Source organism: Lagenorhynchus albirostris, chromosome 7 (genome assembly GCF_949774975.1).
Source record: "Lagenorhynchus albirostris chromosome 7, mLagAlb1.1, whole genome shotgun sequence".
Classification (NCBI taxonomy): domain Eukaryota; kingdom Metazoa; phylum Chordata; class Mammalia; order Artiodactyla; family Delphinidae; genus Lagenorhynchus; species Lagenorhynchus albirostris.
This window is the reverse complement of record NC_083101.1, coordinates 82,174,981-82,195,864: the sequence shown is the minus strand read 5'-3', so window position 1 is coordinate 82,195,864 and position 20,884 is coordinate 82,174,981. Positions and strand designations below refer to the sequence as shown.

The 20,884-nt window shown below is 40.8% G+C and overlaps 1 protein-coding gene and 1 long non-coding RNA gene across 4 annotated transcripts in view; one reads left to right on the top strand and one right to left on the bottom strand.

The window, feature by feature from the left end:
* The window catches only part of LOC132523750 (uncharacterized), a 66,567-nt gene extending 56,999 nt beyond the window's left edge, over positions 1-9,568 (bottom strand). The window contains exons 1-2 of one of the 2 annotated variants that reach the window (XR_009541641.1): positions 9,250-9,568; positions 101-213 (exon numbers count right to left, since the gene is read on the bottom strand). This is a non-coding gene — a long non-coding RNA (uncharacterized LOC132523750). The remainder of the gene's footprint in view (positions 1-100; positions 214-9,249) is intronic. The other variant, XR_009541640.1, reaches the window with a different exon arrangement.
* UBQLN1 (ubiquilin 1) overlaps positions 9,453-20,884 on the top strand; it is a 48,530-nt gene continuing 37,098 nt past the window's right edge. For both annotated transcript variants that reach the window (XM_060155301.1, XM_060155300.1), the window contains exon 1: positions 9,453-9,894. In XM_060155301.1, the coding sequence (XP_060011284.1) occupies positions 9,706-9,894 (189 nt within the window). In that variant the 5' untranslated portion in view covers positions 9,453-9,705. The remainder of the gene's footprint in view (positions 9,895-20,884) is intronic.

Here is a 20,884-nt window from a genome sequence, read left to right as displayed (position 1 = left end):
CACTGAATGGGGCTGTCTCCAGATAGGGATCATCTCCTCTTGCCCACTTCCTAGGTAATGATAAGGACAAAAGGGGTGGGGTAGGGGTGTATAAACCTACTTTGAAAATCCAGAATTCTGCCCTGGGCATGACATTTCTTTCTTTCCCCTACTGACAACTGCAGGCTGGCCTGGTTGGTACACCCTCTCGGTAGCAGCCCAGCCAAATGGAGCCTACGGGATTTAAACATAAATCTGTTTCAGCTACTTGAATTCTATTGTGGGATGGATATAGTCCTAGCTTATAAGGATAATGACTACGTAGTTGAATACCTTGCTCCTTGAGTCCCCCTAACGTGTTCCATAAGGGCCAAAATGGGAGACATAATGGGTCCCTATATGTTTTATAAAAATGTTTTTATGCCTTTTGCACCTACCCTTCTGGATAAAAGGTCTGGGTGTGAGTAGGGGGTGACTGGGAGAAGGTGAAGTTATAGTTACTGGAATGGGACACACTGATTTTTGATGGGGGAGGTAAACAATCCCAGCACTAGGAGAAGGAACATCTTGGACCTTGGGAGGCACTGGAAAAGGAGAGACATCAATGATCTTCCGTCTTTCAGAGCTATCCCTGGGTCTTTCCTCATGAAGAAAAACACTTAGGTGAGGCTCTCCTAAACTAGAAAACACTAAATTTAACTCACTGCTGGGTCTGCCATAGCTCACAGGATAGCTCTGACCACAATTGCCATTCTCCTTAACCTTAGTAAGAAGCCAATTGAAAATGACAGGGAATGGCCTGGCCCTTGCACCTCCCATGCAAAACATGTGTCAGTACCTCTGGATATCTTTCCCACTCCCATTCCTGTAGCCTTCACTAGTCACTCTGTGGGGTGGATGAATGCCACCTGGCGAGCAGCAAGAATAAACAGCACAGTTTGGACTGCCTGCCTATAGGCAGTCCCTCCATAAACAAGGACTAGACTCAATTATTCAAACTGAACTAGGAACCCTAAGGCCTACCAACTAGTTGCTGACCACATGTAGGGGGTTCCAATAATTATAAGCATTTTCTTTCCAGGGACACCATGTGCACCCCCAGGACTGTACATCTGTGGAAGTTAGGCATTAACTTTCCTCCTCTTAAAAACACAGTGGCTTGTGCTTTAGGGAAGGTCATATGAGACCTTTAAGAAACACCGTCAGTAGATCACAGAGCCCTCAGATTACTGGGAGGACTATCTGAAATGAAGCTGCTCTTGATAACTTGGGGGAGTTGGTCAGAGGGATTACTTACTTACTTGCTATCTATATGCAACCAGTGGGCAGTTATTCCTACAATGAGAACCACTGAATTAGAAGAGGTAGGACAAAATTTGTCCTGACTTCAGCTGAAAATGGATGACATCACATTGGCCCTAGAAGGCATTCAAGCCAGCCTCAGTTCACTGCTCAGAGCTGTTAGGATTGATATAATTGCCCTAGATTTCTTCCTTGCAGGCCATGGCAAAATACGTGCAATTGCTAAGACATCCTGCTGGAACTAGATTAACGCTTTGGGCCAAGGGGAAAAGTCAATACAGAAACAATACCTAGGAAGCAGCCAAAGTAGATTCTGATGGTTTATGGGATTTGTTCAGCTGATTGGGTCTGAAGCCCTGGGAGCACAGTAATTAATACTGCAGGTTGGCCTCATCCTGCTATTTGGAGTCTATTGATGGTACCCTTATTAAATGTTATATGAAACAAATTTAATGGATTTGGTCCCAGCCTCTGATGGTCAGATTAATCAGAATGACAAACAGAGTGGCATACTGATGGGAAAATTTGCCAGAAGCCAAGAAACTGTAGAAACAAGGAGTGGATATTATTGAGAGAAAATTTTTTATGGGTCTCTCATAATTCTGCACATCTTATAAATACAGGCACTGACTGCCTCTGGTGGGCAGAATAATGGCTCCCCAAAGATGTCCATATCCTAATCCCCAGAAACTATGACTCTGTCACCTTACATGCCAAAGGGACTCTGCAGATGTTATTAAGGATCCTAAAATGGAGAGATTATCCTGGATTATCTGGGAGGACCCAACATCATCTCTATGAGGTCTTTATAAGGGAAAGAGGGAGGCAGGGAAGTCAGAGGAAATCGACAATGAAGCAGATGTTCAAGTGATCTGGCCACATGCCAAGGAATGAGGACAGTCTTTAGAAGCTGGAAAAAGGAAGGAATGGATTCTCCCCTAGAGTCTCCAGAAAGAACACAGCCTTTCAATTTTAGCCCTTTAAGATCCATTTTGGATTTCTGACCTCCAGAGTTGTAGGAAAAATATGTGCTGATTTAAGCGACTAAATTTATGGTTGTTATAGCAGCAACAGGAAATTAACACACTGTCTTTGTTCTGGACCATTTTTTCAAGGATATTTGTACAGTGGTTTTTGAAAACCTAATATCTCCCTCCAGAGCAAAGGGCTGGAGGCTTACTGCACATTTAAAAGACATGGGCTCAGGACTTCCCTGGTGGTGCAGTGGTTAAGAAGGCACCTGCCAATGCAGGGGACAAGGGTTTGAGCCCTGGTCCGGGAAGATCCCACACACTGCGGAGCAACTAAGCCCATGCACCACAACTACTAAGCCTACGCACCACAACTACTGAAGCCGGTGCGCCTAAAGCCTGCGCTCTGCAACAAGAGAAGCCACCACAATGAGAAGCCCGCACACCGCAACGAAGAGTAGCCCCCACTGGCCGCAACTGGAGAAAGCCTGTGCGCAGCAAATAAGACCTAACGCAGCCAAAAATAAATGAATGAAATGAATTTATTAAAAATAAATAAATAAAAGACATGGGCTCCCCACGCTCTTATAATTCAACCCATTGCATGTACAGGTGTCACCTGGCCCCCTCTGCATCATTCTGCAGAAGTCAGGGATTGGGGAACCAGTGCAAGAAGATGCTGATTCACTGCCCACTGCTACCGCTGTTGTTGTTTCTAACATAAGAGTCATGTGCCTTCTGCCAGTATTCCATGAAACTGTTAGTTTATAAGTAGGAAAAAAATCTCAAACCCTTCACAATCCTTGTTAGATTATAGAACAACTCAGATAAGCTATGATGTTGTCTTCACCTTTCAACTCATTTGAGAACCAAGATTTTAAGAATTATTTGGATGAAATGAAAGGATTGGATGACTAAATTTTTTTAACACTTTTCATCTTCAAGTTGCCTTTTTTTTTTTGACTGCGCTGTGCAGCTTGTGGGATCTTAGTTCCCCAACCAGGGATTGAACCCAGGCCCTCAGCATTGAGAGAGTGGAGTCCTAACCACTGGACTGCCAGGGAATTCCCTTTAAGTTGCCTTCTTGAGTGCTACAAAACTCCCCAGCATCCGGAAGCATTCTTTTTTCCAGAAGCATTATTATTCTCTGAAATTCCTAGATGATTTGCTTCATAGAGTTTGTACCCTTTAACTTACTTCTCTCTGCTTTCAGAGAACACCTAAAATTTCTCCATGGCTCATTTGGTTAGTTTATACAACAAGGTGGCAGACTCTTCATATAAGGTAACCTCCTAAGGTCAGGAAACACATTCCAAACACATGTGTTTGAATAAATTTGTCCTCTGAAATCATAAGGCTTGGAGTTTTACGCAGAATAAAACCAAGCTTGAGTCTAATTACAAAAATATTTATCCCTGTATTTGTATGTTTCCAGGAGAACCAGTCTTACCACTTCTGTAAGATATTCAACGCTTGCCCTAGGAACTGTGTCTCAGGTTATCAGTAGTATCCTATTTATAAGAGAGGTCAAAAGAGAATAGTCTATGAATATTTTGAGGCATTTTCAGAAGGCCTGAATAAATTCAGACTCCTAATAAGAGATCAGTAGGTGAAATGTAATAACACTAAAAGCAAGTTTATAACAGAATCCTGGCAATACTTACCAATATTGGGGAAAATCCAAAGTAAGGTTTATCACGAGTAATATAATCAATAAAGAGACTGTAGTGAAATATGATTTTTTGATATTTGATAACATTTGCTATTCTACTTTGTGACAGAGGACTAGGAAAAATGTATATAATAGGGATGATCCCACCAGCTCTCTGTACAGCTTGGTTCCCAAGGGACATTTGGCAATGTCTAGAAACAGTTTTGATTGTCATAATAGTGGTGGGGTGGTAGTACTACTGGCATCTACTGAGTAAAGGTCAGGGATGCTGCTAAACATCTTACAATGCACAGGACCACACCCCACCACCTGCAAACAAAGAATGATCTGGTCTCAAATTTCAGTAGTGTCAAGGTTGAGAAACCCTGCTGTGTAGGAACAATAAAAAACAGTGAGACCAGTGATGGAATAGTTCTGTATCCTGGCACCTAGTTATGGTTACATGCATCTATACATAGGATAAAATTGCATAGAACCACATACACACATGCACAAATCAATGAAGATTTAAAAATATATATATATATATATTTTTATATTTTTAAAAATTTAAGATGTCACCATTGGGGGAAGCTGGGTGAAGGGTACAAGAGACTCTTTGGAGTACTATTTTTGCTACTTCCATCGGAGTCTATAATTATTTCAAAATAAAAGTTAAAAAGAAATGGTGAGGGGGCTTCCCTGGTGGTGCAGTGGTTGAGAATCTGCCTGCCAATGCAGGGGACACGGGTTCGAGCCCTGGTCTGGGAAGATCCCACATGCCACGGAGCAACTGGGCCCGTGAGCCACAACTACTGAGCCTGTGCGTCTGGAGCCTGTACTCTGCAACAAGAGAGGCCACGACAGTGAGAGGCCCGTGCACCGCGATGAAGAGTGGCCCCTGCTCGCCGCAACTAGAGAAAGCCCTCGCACAGAAACGAAGACCCAACACAGCCAACAATAAATAAATAAATAAATAAACAAATAAAAAGAAATGGTGAGTGACTTCCCTGGTGGTCCAGTGGGTAAGACTCCATGCTCCCAATGCAGGGGGCCCAGGTTTGATCCTTGGTCAGGGAACTAGATCCTGTATGCTGCAACTAAGAGTCCTCATGCTGCAACTAAGAGTCCGCATGCCACAACGAAGAAGCCCGCATGCCGCAACTATGAGCCTGCATGCCACAACTAAAAAAAAAAGATCCGCATGCTGTAATGAAGATTCCACGTGCTGCAACCAAGACCCAGCACAGCCAAAATAAATAAATTAATTAATAAATTAAAAAACAAAAAAGAAATGGTGAGACTGGAGCAAAATAAGAACCACAGGTGTGTTCTTCAGAGAGGTTTCTCTTCCCTTGTGCCTCTGCTGGCCCCCTCGTTGCTTCTGTGTGTTATGCAGTGGCTGGCACAGCTGTGAGATCCTACTTAGCAGCTTGTATTCAAAGCTTGTGGTGGCTGTAGATGTATTTGTACATTCTACCCAGTGGTCTAAAGTTTTAGTTGACAAATTAATAAACCACCATCCTCACCACCTCTTCCGCAGTCCTAAGGCTCAGAAACTTATTGAACATTTTACCCTACTCCCTTTGATTTGGAAGTAGCCCTGGAGATATTTGTGGACTGTTCTTAGGCTGTGGACCACAGTTTAAGATCAGTGTCCTAGCAAAGTTTCTATTTCTCACCACTGCATCTTTCTCATGAAGTTGCCCCTTTCAACATACTTAACCAAATCATATCCATTCCTCAAGGTCTGGCTCAAATCATTTCCTTTAAAATCCTTCTCTGACTCTCTTTCCTTCCCTGGCACCAAGCAGGGAGTGAATAATGTTTCTTTCCTCTGAAACTATTGCAAAGCAAATAAGGCTCAGGTTATGTATGGTATGTATTATCTATCTATCATCTACCTATCACTGCACTATAAACCTTGGAGGAGACAAAGGAGTATAAAATATGATTTACTGATCTAAATGAATTTCTTCTCTAGTGGTAAAAATGACAGTTCAACAATTCATGTTAGCAGTAAATGCTCTCTTGCCAAGAAATTAGCTTAGGCGTTGTGTGGTACTAATGATGATTAAGACTTGATCCCTGTATTCAAGGACCTTGTCTAATAAAAGAAATATGCACATAATTTAAGTGTAACACAAGGCGGAATGTGATAAGTGACAGCAGAAAGGTAATAAAGTCATATGGGAATATATTTAGAGAATACGTCTGATCAAAAAATGTAATCAGGGAAAAATTGTTAGGGAATATCACATTTCAGGTAAGTCTTGAAGGATGGGTAAAACAAGTCAAAATGGGAGGGAAGAATTTCTACTTGCAGTGAAAATGTTGTGTTGAAACCTACAGGCAGGAAAGCACGAGGCAAGCTTGGAATGCTTAGTGGACTCACTTGGTTGAGGGTAAGATATGAATGAGGAGCAAGGTTTTTTGGTCACAGAGGGCCCTGGACGCTATGCCACAAGTTTAGATATTATTCTGAAAGTTTGGTGAGAGTTAATGACAATTTTCTGGGTGTCACAATGGAAGCTTAGTTCTGGAAGGATAACATATGGCACCAATAGAAAATAGTTTTGAGGATGGTGACTTTAGACTGAGGCAAAGGAATCTGTAGGAGGTTATTGTTGCAATCTAGGCCAGAATTAATGAGGGTGTGAACTAGACTGGTAGCAGGAGAAACAGTTTTAGATAATAGAAGGTATGTTACAAGTGATGAATTGTCAGGTGAAGTGTACAAATGATTATGATGGTCAGAGGAAAAAATTATTCTGCTTGGGTGTTTTCTAAGAGAGAAAGCAGCAATAATGGACACAAACTCAGGGGGTGTAGTGACTTGAAGGAATGATCATAGGTGAGAAAACTACAATGTACATGTGCTTCTAGAGATGAGAGTAAATATGTTTGACTGCAGCAGATTGTATCTATAAAGTAATGGGAGTGAAGCTTGAAAGACCAGGAGTTAGTTGTAGAAGGCCTTGCATCCAGTTAAGAAGCTTGGGCTTCAGTTTTGAGACAATGGGAGTTTAGAATGGATCTCGAGTAGGGGAGTAACATGATGAAGGCGTGTTATTTACACCACTTATTTGACATATGTACCATCTTGTGTTATTATGTAAGTTTAATCCTGGACACAGGATTAAAGTTTGCTCAATAAATTCTTGTTGATTGACTGAATCGATTGACTCATTTTGTCAAGGAAGAATTCTTCTACCATGTGAATAATAATCTCATTAATATACTTTAATTTTGAATATTGAGACTTATAAAAAGGGATCTATCCAGTTAGATCTGGCTCATATTGGCTTGTGAAAACTGAATGATAAATTTCAGGAATTTTGTGAGCAAGAACCACAAGTTGGTAGCTTGAGATTGGCCATTTTGCAAGTATTTACATCAAGGAGATTGGGAAATGCTAAAAAATCAAAGCTTGTTTTCTGGAGAGTTGGTTATTAAACATATATCACCACGGCACTGCTTATCTCCACCTCCCTTCATTCTTCTAACCCCCCCCTCAAGGTTTTTGAGGGCGGAGACTGAATCTTATTTGTCTCTGTATCCTCAACACAGTATTTGGACATTAACGTGCTCAATTAATGTTTATAGAATGAATGAAATATGCTCTTGTAATTTTTTTCCAGACTATTTAATAAACAAAAATCATTCAAAAGAAATTCAAATAGAAATCTAGACCTTGTGGGCCAAATCAGATCCTATGCCTGTTTTTGTAAGTAGCTTTACTCGGACATGGCCAGGCTTAGTCATGTATGTATTGTCTATGGTTGCTTTGTGCTACAAGGGCAGAGCTGAGTATCTGAGACAGGAAATGTATGGCCCACAAAGCCCAACATATCTACTATCTAGTCCTCTCTGAAAGTTTGCTGATCCCTGATCTAGACCCACACATCCAACAGTTTCTTAAAAGGTAGGATTGTTCCTAAAAAGGGCCATAATGAATTACTATACCGTATATTCTTATAGATAAATTATATTACTTCATAAATTGTGTATAGACATCAGAATTTTGTAGAAATTAATGTAGACACAGATAATTATAGAGTAATTTCATAAGCGTAGGGTTAGATATAAATGGTTTTCCAGTGGTGGAACTTTCTACCTTGAGAAGTAATGATTACCTCACATGTAAACATAAGCAAATAGTCATCCTTTAGCAGAAAGCCTTGTGTAATTTGTTCATGTTATTGAAGAATGCTGCCAGAAACATAGCTGATATGAAATGATGTCTATATTGCAATTTATACTTTAAGAACTTCTCTTAGACCCAGATTCCAAAATGGCTCTGCTAAAAAGTGGTCTTCATGCAAGAGTACTTATAGCCAGAACACAGTTGTATGGTTTAAGAACAGAAATACACAGTGTATCTTTGCATACACGGTGTGGTGTCAAGAGTTTACATTTGCAATACTGGTTAATAAAGTTCAGGTCCAGTGTTGTACATTCCTTGCAAGTCATCTTTAAAGGCAAATGACGAGGTCATTTAAAATTTAGAATTCTCTACGGGAAAATTAACTTCCTGTTTCTTATTTGTACCCACACTACATCGATAATAATTTTTGAACAACTACCTTTAATGCCACCTAAAGTCTGAAATGGAGCAGTAACTTAATTTGATAGAATATAAAATGAACACCTCAGCTACATTAAACTGCCCCAGTTGGGTGGACACTCCTTGGGTACCCTGTTTCTGCCCCAAACATCCTGGGGAACCGCATTCACAGAGAATTCAGGGGTGGGCTAGCAGGGCTGTCAGCGCGGGAGCGAAGGCCATTGTCAACACAGGTGGCCTAATCACCTGACCAAACCGGGCTGACCCGAGGGTGGGAAGCTCTGGTCGTGGAGCAATGACTCCGCGGAACTGCGCAGGGTAGCTACAGGCGCGTACACCATTTTCCCTTCGTTATGATGAGGATTTTTTTTTCCTCCATTAACCTTTCACCTCCGGCGCACCGGACTGTAAGAGCAAGCGTTTTAAATTTTTCAAGTATGCAAAACTTAAGCACATTTAAAAATGAACCACATAAAAAAAAAATGAACCACAAAAAACCCTCGCAGGCATGTTTCAGACCCTCCTCCCAGTGGGGGTATGCGAAGCCAGCACAGGCGCGGAGTGGGTGCGCACCGTAACCGCGGGGTGTGAGATGACTGGGTGGAAGAAACTACCTAGCCCGCCAGCGCGCAGGCGTATTTCCGACCTCAGCGCCCAGTGGTCGAGCCCCCTTTCCAGTAATTTCGCTAGCCGTGACGTCATCCCTATGCGCCCTTACGGTGCCTCCCAGAAGCCGCAAATTCATTTTTTGGTAAAGGGGTAAAAAGGAATGAACTGACCTCTTCCGCCCCACTTTGTTTTTAGTCCTTCTCTCTGAACGCGCCTACGCTTTGCAATGGAATGGGAGAGGGAAAGAAAACCGGCCACAGCTCCAAGCGGCAGCAGGCAGGCATGACTCGGCGACGTCGCCAGCCACGTTACCCGGCGTGCCCCGCGCGGCGCCGGCGGAGGGACGTGGGGGGAGGGGCGGGGAGGAGGAAGCGGCGGCGGCTGCGGATGTCGCTGCGACCGAGTGGCGTCTGAGCACACGGCGGCTGCTGAGCGCCCGACCCGGGCCTGCGCCGGAGCCCACGCCAAGCTCCGCGGCTCCTCGCCCGCTACGGCGGCCTTGCGCCCGTTGTCACTGAGGCGACGTGCCCCACATTCTTCGCTGCTCGGGCTGGCCGGCTCTGGCGTCCCCTGGCTCCCCCTCGCTCGCCCGCTCCCTTCTGCGCGCCTGAGTCACCGCCGCCGCCATGGCCGAGAATGGTGAAAGCGGCGGCCCACCGAGCTCCCAGGACAGCGCCGCCGCTGCCGAAGGTGCCGGCGCCCCCGCCGCCGCCGCTGCTGCTGCCTCCACGGAACCCAAGATCATGAAAGTCACCGTGAAGACCCCGAAGGAGAAGGAGGAGTTCGCAGTGCCCGAGAATAGCTCCGTCCAGCAGGTGAGGGCCGCCCGAGGCTCGGGGCGGGGTGGGGATGGCGGCAGGACCTCCTCCCGCGGCGGGAGAAGCTTTTGCAAGGGCCTGGGAGGAGGGGGTCGTCCCCGGAGCTGCCCTCGGCTTTTCTCCCGGGCCTCCTTCCAAGTTAGATCACACCCAGGTTCGTGGGTTTGCACCTGGGGACGCCGCAGAGGTTTGTGGCGGGGCCGCGCGGCCTGTTTGCGGGACGTGCCGACGCCGCTTTCCACAGCGCCTTCCTCCTGCTCGGGCGTCCGCAGACCCCCAGCCGCCTCCCCCAGCTCCCCGCCCCCAGCCGCCTCCCTCCGGCTCCTCACAAAGGAAAGGGACCCGCCGCCTGGCTCCAGGCGGGGTGGAGGCTGGGCGAGGGTTTGCCTTAGCCTAGTCCGCGGTTTTGTCTCATGAAGGAAAAAAAAGAGGGGGTGCTCATTGTTTTACCTGCTTGCGGGTTAAGGTGGATTTTGGGGGGTGAGGATCACGTGTACATTTAGTTCTGCTGAAATCTTTCCCACCTTCCAGTCTTTAAAGAAAAAATTGACTATAATGTAGAAATTGCTTTCAGCCGCATCTTAATAGTACAAGGCTTAAGGAGAAAGGTGGATGACTTTCAGTTACGACTTGCTGGATTTCTTTTTAAAGTATATTTGTTATCCCTTAGATGCTAATCGTTGGGGAGGATTTTGTTTCATTTTAGAGGGATAGCTATGTTCTTCAGATACTAGCGCTTGCAATCTGATAAAAGAGAACGAAATTGGAGTTACTGGAGAAAAATAAAAAATAACTCACGGCTTAAAATCTGTTCAGGAATACAAATTTTGTAGTTAATAATCTTGAGGAATTTAACAAATCGTTTTAGTTTGTTGTTGAATATACGTCCCAGGATATTGCCCTAATTATTGAATTGATTTCAGGCAATGTGAACAGTTTATGAAGAAGCAAAAATTCCTGAAATGTACCTACAGATTTCCCTAGGAGTAATAAATGATTGGGGTATTTTTTTATGTAATTCTGAAAGGTGGTGTGTAGTGAGAAACTTTGACTACCTATTGAATCACTTCTTTTGGTCTCTCAATTCTCCTATAAAAATTTTCCTTAACATTTTAATATTTTGCGGCCTACAGGAAAATTGAAATGTGCAGTGAACACCCATGTGTCCCTCACCTAAATTAGAGTTTTGCTTTATTTGCTGTATGGCACAATTAATCATTTATCAGTCAATTTTATTTTTTGGGTGCATTTCAAAGTAAGTTGCAAGTATTAGTACATGTTACCCTTAAAAAGCACTTAAGCAATGTGCATATCATTAACCTGAGTTCAATTTTTAACTTAAAATTTTTTTTTACGTAAGTTTGACTTGCAGTGAATTGCGCACGGTTGCCATTCCACGAGTTTACACAAATACATACACCTGTTTAATCCGAAGCCTAATGGAGTTGTAGAACTTCGTAATTAACTAGAAAGTTCCCTCTTGCCCTTTTCCAGTCAGTTCAGTCACGCCCCTCTGTCAACCAGTGTTTTGGTATTTTTCCTCCATGGACTTGTTTTGCTTATTCTAGAATTTCACGTAAGTGGGATTATATGGTATGTACTCTTGGGAAAGGCTTTTTCATTCAGCTTAGTGTTTTTAAGTCTCGTGTATCCTCAGTAGTTCTTTCCTTTTCATTGCTGTGTTGTCTTCCGTTGTATGAATATACCACCACTAACTGGGCTCTTTCCAGTTAGTTGCTTATACAAATCTGTATTGTTGGACAAATGCGTTTATCTCTCCTGTTAGAAGTGCTTAAAAGTGGAATGACTGGGTCATAGCGTAGCTGTAGGCTTAGTTTCATAAGGAACTATGTTTTTTAAAAGTGCTTGTACCATTTTACAGTCACACTGACAGTACATGGGAATTCCCGTTGCTCCACATTCCTACTAACGTTTGATAGTATCAGTCTTTTTTTAGTGGGTGTGTAGCCATATTAACTTTTGAAGCCCATAGTTCTATCTAGGATTCCTGGTTCAGGTCTTCACCATCCTGGCTGCTTTCAGTATTTTACTGTAAAAGATTAGAAATAAAGTCAATATTTTGTAAATAGAAGAATTCATTTAGTTCAGTTTATTATGCTTTTTATCTGTGAGGATTTTTTAACTTTTTGTGATGGTGAAACTAGAATTTTAAATTCTGTGGAAGTTTTAGTTTTACTCCTCGGTAACCAAAGTAAAATTTTAATAGATAAAACTAAAGTCTCTCTGTAGCAACTTTTTGTCATGGCAGTTGAATTTTTGTTTTGACGAATACTTTCTGTTGAAGCAGAAAACGTGGTAAAAATTGAAGCTCATCACTGCATCAAGAACCAGAAGACAAATTGAACTACTATGGGCTCTGTTAGGGGAAGTACATACAGAAAAATGTACAAGAATAAGAAAAGTAGTTTTCACATCGTTTGTAAAATTCTACCTGAAACACACAAAAAAAGCATCTGTCATTTTATAATTTTAAATTTTTCTAAGGGTTTCACAGATTTAAACTATTTGCTACAGATTAAAATTTGTCATTAAAATAAACTTAATGACATTGAGATTTCACTAAAAATGTTTAGTAAAAAATTGGGAAGTATTTGGTTCGGAAAATTCTTATCTAATCTTAGAGGTAAAGAGGGTAAGCAAAAGACCTACAAAAGGATAATATTGAAAGCTTAGGCTTTCTATCAGGCAAATCCCATTTTCTGCAATTTAAAATTTCTTTCACTGTTTCTATATAACGTAAATTCTCAATACATTATGCTGAAGTAGTATTTATATGAACATGTTCTAATAATTGATGAAACTATATTAAATCTCTTAGGTATAAAAAAGTTGTAAGGTAGTTATTAATTTCTTGTTTTTCCCTCAATTTCTGTTTGTGTATAACAGGCAGAAACAAGATACTTTAATACAGTTTGTATTTAACACTTTTAACTTGTTCAATTGATAATAAAGCTTATACTTTTTTAAAATTAAAGTGAAATTTATTTTTCATTGCGTACTCAGAATCAGTTGAGTAATGTTTAAATTTCTAACTAAAGGTGGTTAGAATATAAACTTCACTATGTTCCAAGATGATTTCATTAATAAGGGTTTTCATAATATAAGTAGATAGATTTTTAAAAATGTGTAATGGCAAAAAGTCCCTGTGTATGAGATTATGTTTTCTATTAATCATTATTTTCTATTGGAAACAGTTTGAGGATTTCTAAGTGTTAAACAAGATGAAGTCCAGAGGAATGTTGTCTGTGTGTGAGTGGTTAAAATTAGTGCAGAGAATGGGAAGGGCAGTTTTGTATACTAGCTCCTAACTAGCTTGTTCTGGGATTTTTGTGGCTCTCTAGATTATAGTGTAAGATTTTGAAATGCAGTCACCTGAAGTATTCAGGCAGTATATATTGTAGTTTTAGAAAATACCTTTGTCACTTGAATCTTTTGGAAAAATACTAACATACTTAGACATAACGTAAATATTATGTATTGAATAGAAGTGAACCTTTCCTTGATAAGAGAAATTACATTGCGTCAGTGTCATCATCACAAACATCATTTAAAATTATACTTTATAGGGTAGATCTAGAACTCTTGTCCACAGTGGTGCCACCAGCCACATCTGACTGTTGAACACTTAAAATGTGGCTAGACTGATTTGAAATGTGCTGTAGGGGTAAAATACACACCAGATTTTGAAAACTTTTGGCTTGTTTCTTTGCATAATGTTTTCAATATTTATCCATGTTGTAGCATGTATCAGTACCACCTTTTTATTGCTGAATAATATTCCCATGTATGGATATATATGTTACATTTTATTTTTCAATTAGTTTAGGGACATTTGGGTTGTTTCTACTTCTTGACCATTATGAATAACGCCTATGTGAATACTTATACAAGTTTTTTGTGGCCATATGTTTTCATATTTCTTGAGCATATGCCTGTGAGTTGAATTACTGGGTCATGTGATAGCTCTGTGTTTACCTTTTTGAGGGACTGCCAAACTATTTTCCAAAGTGGCTGTACCAATTTTTATTCCCACCAGAAGTGCATGAGGATTCCAATCACTTTCCATTGTGTATAACACTTGTTATTGGTCTGTCTTTGATCGTAGTCTTCCTAATTGCTGTGAAGTACCTTACTGTGATTGCTTGGCTTCCTGTTGCTCAAGCAGCAGTTCTTAATATGGTCTGGGGGGTCACCAGGGCCCTTCTCGGAGGATCATAAGATCAAAATTAGTTTCATGATAGTTCTGAGAGGTTATTTGTGTTTTTCACTCTAATTTTATCACAAACAAGCAGCGTCCTTTTTCAGAATCTTTTAGATGTGAAAATCCAATTGTCTTCTATTATGAGACTAAAGTGATGTGCAAAAATTTAAAACAGTGCTATTCCTCAAACTAGGAAAATAGCTATTTTTCATAAAAAAGGTATTTAATGTAATGAGTTTGTTATCTTGAATGAATTTTTAAAAGATTTCTCAGTTTTAATATCTAGTATATCAATAGATATAACCTACATAAACAAAAACTCTGGGGTTTCAAATTTGTAAGAGTTGTGTCCTGAGGCCAAAAATTGCTGCAATGGAGTATTTAATAGATTACGTAGATACTTACAAGATTGAGGATTGGGCTTCCCTAATGGCGCAGTGGTTGTTGGGAGTCCACCTGCCAATGTAGGGGCTGCGGGTTCAAGCCCTGGTCTGGGAAGGTCCCACATGCCATGGAGCAACTAAGCCCGTGAGCCACAACTGCTGAGACTGGCGTGCCACAACTACTGAAGCCCGCGCGCCTGGAGCTGTGCTCCATAACAAGAGGAGCCAACTCAATGAGAAGCCCACGCACCGCAACGAAGAGTAGCCCCTGCTCGCTGCAACTAGAGAAAGCCCGCGCGCAGCAGTGAAGACCAAGGCGCCACAAATAAATACATAAATTAATTAAAAAAAAAGATTGAGGATTGACTTCAATAAATTACTGTTATTTCTTGCCTAGAAACTGTGGTAGCCTACTGGTCAGTCTCCCCCATTAATTCCTAGAGCAATCTCTGAAAAATAGTAATCAGATCATTTTATTCTCTACATAAAACTAACAGCTCCCCATTGATCTTGGACTTATGTAATGTGGCCATGAGGCCCTGTGAGATAAGATTCTATCCTGTGTCTCCATTCTGACACCATCTTTCCTCCTTGGCTCTTGCTTTATTGACTTCTTAGTTCCTTGACCTGTTAATCACATTTTTTTTCCTGCCTCAGGAGTTTTGTGCAGTTTGTTTTTGCTACCTGGAACGCCTCCTACTCTTTGCCCGTTCTCAGTGCAAAGGTCACTTTCTCAAAGAAGTATCCCTGATTTTCCAGAGTTGGTTGGGATTCCCCATTGTACTTTCTCACAGCACCCTGTTTTTGGTCATAATTTATTACAATTTAAAGTCTATATGTGATTATTTGATTAATGCTTTTTTTTTGCTAGAGAGGATTTGTGATTGTTCACTATTGTGTTACCAGAGCTTAGCACATAGTATGTGTTCAGTAAATATTTGTTTACAAATGAATCTGTCATATGCATGATAATGTGTAATTAATAATTACTACCAGTTGTTTAGTCATTACTGAATGCAGTACAGTTGTCCCTCGCTACCTGCCAGGGATTGGTTCCAGGACCCACTGTGGATACCAAAACCCACAAATGCTCAAGTTCCACAGTCGCCCTCTGCATTTGTGGATTTGGATGGCTGAGTGTGTACATAATCTCATTGGTTTCTAGCCCTCCTCTCACGGCTTCGTTTTAAACTGCTCTCCCCTTAGCTCACCACTCTTGACTGCCGCAGGGTGTTCACTCTCGCTTCTGGTTACTGGAACAATTCTTCTAGAATAGCCTTTCTTTTTTTTTCTTTTCTTTTTTTGCGGTACGCGGGCCTCTCACTGTTGTGGCCTCTCCTGTTGCGGAGCACAGTCTCCGGACGTGCAGGCTCAGCAGCCATGGCTCACGGGCCCAGCCGCTCCGCGGCATGTGGGATCCTCCCGCACCGGGGCACGAACCCGTGTCCCCTGCATCGGCAGGCGGACTCTCAACCACTGTGCCACCAGGGAAGCCCTAAAATAGCCTTTCTTAACAGAGGATCTTCATCTGAACCACAGAGCACAGCAGGGATTTGAATGACTGTCACTTTTTCCAGCTAATATACTTTTAAATGCATAGGAGAGAAGTTAATTCTTTTTTTTTTGCGGTGTGCAGGCCTATCACTGTTGTGGCCTCTCCGGTTGCGGAGCACAGGCTATGGACGTGCAGGCTCAGTGGCCATGGCTCACGGGCCCAGCCTCTCCGCAGCATGTGGGATCTTCCCGGACGGGACACGAACTCGTGTCCCCTGCATCGGCAGGCAGACTCTCATCCACTGCGCCACCAGGGAAGCCCGAGAAGTTAATTCTTTACATAAAGTAGGGTGTGCTGCTAAATGTTTTATCAACTAGTTCTTTGGGAAAAAACAGCACTGATTTACTGTAGTGTTTGCTGATTTCCATTTGTAAATACCTCTCACCATGGAAGATTTTAGGCTACTGATTCTAAACTGGCTTACACAATTCCTGAAAATTCAGCAGTCTAGCTGGTAGGAGCCATTGCTTACAGTGGGTGTCTTAAGGCAGGTGTCAGCAAACTAGAGTGGGCCAAATCCACCATGCCCATGCACGTCTCTATTATCTTTGCTTTCAGGACAGACCATGTGGCCCACAGAGCTGAAAGCATTACTATCTGTCCCTTTACAGAAAGTTTGCTGACCCCTGCCTTTAGGGCATTAGGGCTTACTGGATCTCGATTTTGTCACACTTCCTCAAAACCCTTCTCATTGGAAAATTTGCCATGACTTAAGTTTAACAGTGTGACCAATAGAGATAATGCAAGCTACATATGTAATTTAAGTTCTCTCAGCCACTTCAAAAATAAAATTAATTTTTATTAGAATATTTAGAACATAAAATTTACCATCTTAACCATTTTTGAGTGTACAGTTCAGTGACATTAAATACATTCATATTCTTGTGCAACCATCACCACCATCCATCTCCAGAACTCTGTTCACCTTGAAAAACTGAAACCCTGTACCTGTTAAACAATAGTTCCCCATTATCTCCTCCTGCCAGCCTCTGGCAACAACCATTCTACTTTTGGTCTCTATGAATTTGACTACTATAGGTTTCTCATAAGAGTGGAATCATAGTATTTGTCCTTTTGTGACTGACTTTCACTTAGCGTAGTGTCCTCAAGTTTCACCCATGTTGTAGCATGTGACAGAATATCCTTCCTCTTTAAGGTTGAATGATGCTCCATTGTATGTGTATACCATTGTACGTATATACCCACTTTGTGTATCCATTCAGCTGTCAGTGTCACTGGGTTGTTTCTATCATTTGGGTATAGTAATGTTAAATGTTTTATTTAACCTAGTATATCTTAAGTATCATTTCAACATGTAATTGATACTTTAAAAATTGAGATATTTTACTTTTTTTTTCATACTAGGCATTCAAGATCTGGTGTGTATTTTACACACACAGCACATCTCAATTTGGACTAGCCACATTTCAAATGCTCAATAACCACATTTGGTTAGAGACTTCCGAATTAGATAGCATAGCTAATAAAGTCTTCATGCTTCATTCCCTACTTACCTCTCCCCCTTTATTCACTGCATTTCAGCCATTTTTAAGTCTTTCCCTCCAACTATCACTAGCTCTTTCCCTTTCTGAGCTTTTGCCAATGCTGCTAATGACAGTAACATAACAGTACTTATTCCAGGCTTATCAAGGCATACTGCATTATTGTTATTTTTTTTAAGTTTCACTTTATGATGAAAGTACTATTGTTTCCTCTTTTTTAAAGTGAAGAAACCGGAACTCAGATTAGTAATGTGATTAAATTTATACGCCTGTTAAATAGTGCAGCCTAGATTGAAATCCAGTGACTAACTTTGGAGCCCACACCTAACCACTGCTCCAAGCTGCCTTGACTTTCCTCTGGTTGGCTTTTCAGCCTTTGGGTTTATTTAAATGTCAGTTCATTAAAGGTTGATTGGACTCACCAGTCTAAATTAGATCAATGACTATAATCTCTTGATACCATTTTGTGATTATATGGACTTTTTCCTCTCCACCCCATACTGTCAGAATTTACAAAGGTAGGGGTGTTTTGCTTACCTCTTAATCCCATTGTACCTACCTAGTATTGCACTTGGCACACATTGAGTAATGCAAATATTTTTTGAGTGAATGAACAAATAGTGTTTTAAAGATTTATTTGCAGTATTTTGTACTTAGTTGGGACTAATTTAACAATGTGATTTACTTAGAAAAATGCGACGTTTATTCGTGGTTTAATCAAATGTCTAAAGGCATTATTTTAGTTGTTTTTGTATCTGAGCAGCTTAAAAAGAAAATCCCATTAAAATTAGGATTGGGAATTTATTAAGAGACTAAAGTTGCTATCTTCAAATCTGTTTGATGCAAATATTACTGAGTTAACATACCGAACAAATTCCATTTATTATAAGCATAAATAAAATGTATATATATGCGCCTCTATTTTGCAAATACTTTCATTATAAGAAGATATGAACTCTGGTTTGTTCCAGGTAACTTCATGCCATTCTGAGTTAGTTTGATGTTCTGTAGATATGACAACACAGACTGCTTGGTTTATTGATTAAGCAGCTTCTATACAGATTTCTAGACTAGTAAAATGTTTTTGATAAATTTTGTATAGGCTTTAAAGCTCTCCCCAGTTTTTATAAAGGATATGGCTTTATTTGTTTTTAAAATACAGACTGCAAAGAAAATGAAATACATTATGCATGCTGTTACTTTAGGAAGTTCAAATGATGTAGAAAAGTATGAAATAAGGGGACCCGTTCAAAAAAAGTTACTCTAAATGTGTATCTATCTATCTGATTCGGTCCGGAGAAGTGTTTCTCTATTTACCCATATATAATTTTCTGTTTATTCCTGTTAAGCAGATGGATTATTACCCACACTTTTTCCTTACTCTTTTTATTTGTATCTTTGCAGTCTTTCCATATTGGCATGTGTAGAGCTAACTCATTCCACTATTTATGATTATTTGTGTTTTTATATTAATATTTTGAGAAGTGGGGAAAGGGTGTTGTCATTATTAACATTGAAATGTGGTCTGCATTTTGGAGAGAGCATGAACCTTGGAATTTGAGAGATCTGACTTTGGGCAAGGCGCTTGACACCTCTGAGCCTCACATATTTTTTTTTTTCTTAACATCTTTATTGGGATATAATTGCTTTACAATGGTGTGTTAGTTTCTGCTTTATAACAAAGTGAATCAGTTATACATATATTCCCATATCTCTTCCCTCTTGCGTCTCCCTCTCCATCCCACCCCTCCAGGCGGTCACAAAGCACTGAGCTGATATCCCTGTGCTATGCGGCTGCTTCCCACTAGCTATCTACCTTACCTTTCCTAGTGTATATATATCCATGCCTCTCTCTCGCTTTGTCACAGCTCACCCTTCCCCCTCCCCATATCTTCAAGTCCATTCTGCAGTAGGTCTGTGTCTTTACTCCTGTCTTACCCCTAGGTTCTTCATGACATTTTTTTTTCTTAAATTCCATATATATGTGTTAGCATACGGTATTTGTCTTTCTTTCTGACTTACTTCACTCTGTATGACAGACTCTAGGTCTATCCACCTCATTACAAATAGCTCAATTTCGTTTCTTTTTATGGCTGAGTAATATTCCATTGTATATATGTGCCACATCTTCTTTATCCATTCATCCGATGATGGGCAGTTAGGTTGTCTCCATCTCCGGGCTGTCGTAAATAGAGCTGCAATGAACATTTTGGTACATGACTCTTTTTGAATTATGGTTTTCTCAGGGTATATGCCCAGTAGTGGGATTGCTGAGTTTTATGGTAGTTCTATTTGTAGTTTTTAAAGAAAACTCCATACTGTTCTCCATAGTGGCTGTACCAATTCACATTCCCACCAGCAGTGCAAGAGTGTTCCCTTTTCTCCACACCTTCTCCAGCATTTATTGTTTCTAGATTTTTTGATGATGGCCATTCTGACCAGTGTGAGATGATATCTCATTGTAGTTTTGATTTGCATTTCTCTAATGATTAATGATGTTGAGCATTCTTTCATGTGTTTGTTGGCAATCTCTATATCTTCTTTGGAGAAATGACTATTTAGGTCTTCTGCCCATTTTTGGATTGGGTTGTTTGTTTTTTTGTTATTCAGCTGCATGAGCTGCTTGTAAATTTTGCAGATTAATCCTTTGTCAGTTGCTTCATTTGCAAATATTTTCTCCCATTCTGAGGGTTGTCTTTTGGTCTTGTTTATGGTTTCCTTTGCTGTGCAAAAGCTTTTAAGTTTCATTAGGTCCCATGTGTTTATTTTTATTTCCATTTCTCTAGGAGGTGGGTCAAAAAGGATCTTGCTGTGATTTATGTCATAGAGTGTTCTGCCTATGTTTTCCTCTAAGAGTTTGATAGTTTCTGGCCTTACATTTAGGTCTTTAATCCATTTTGAGTTTATTTTTGTGTATGGTGTTAGGGAGTGATCTAATCTCATACTTTTACATGTACCTGTCCAATTTTCCCAGCACCACTTATCGAAGAGGCTGTCCTTTCTCCACTGTACATTCCTGCCTCCTTTATCAAATATAAGGTGACCATATGTGCGTGGGTTTATCTCTGGGCTTTCTATCCTGTTCCATTGATCTGTCTTTCTGTTTTTCTGCCAGTACCATACTACCTTGATTACTGTAGCTTTGTAATATAGTCTGAAGTCAGGGAGCCTGATTCCTCCAGCTCCGTTTCTCGTTCTCAAGATTGCTTTGGCTATTTGGGGTCTTTTGTGTTTCCATACAAATTGTGAAATTTTTTGTTCTAGTTCTGTGAAAAATGCCAGTGGTAGTTTGATAGGGATTGCATTGAATCTATAGATTGCTTTG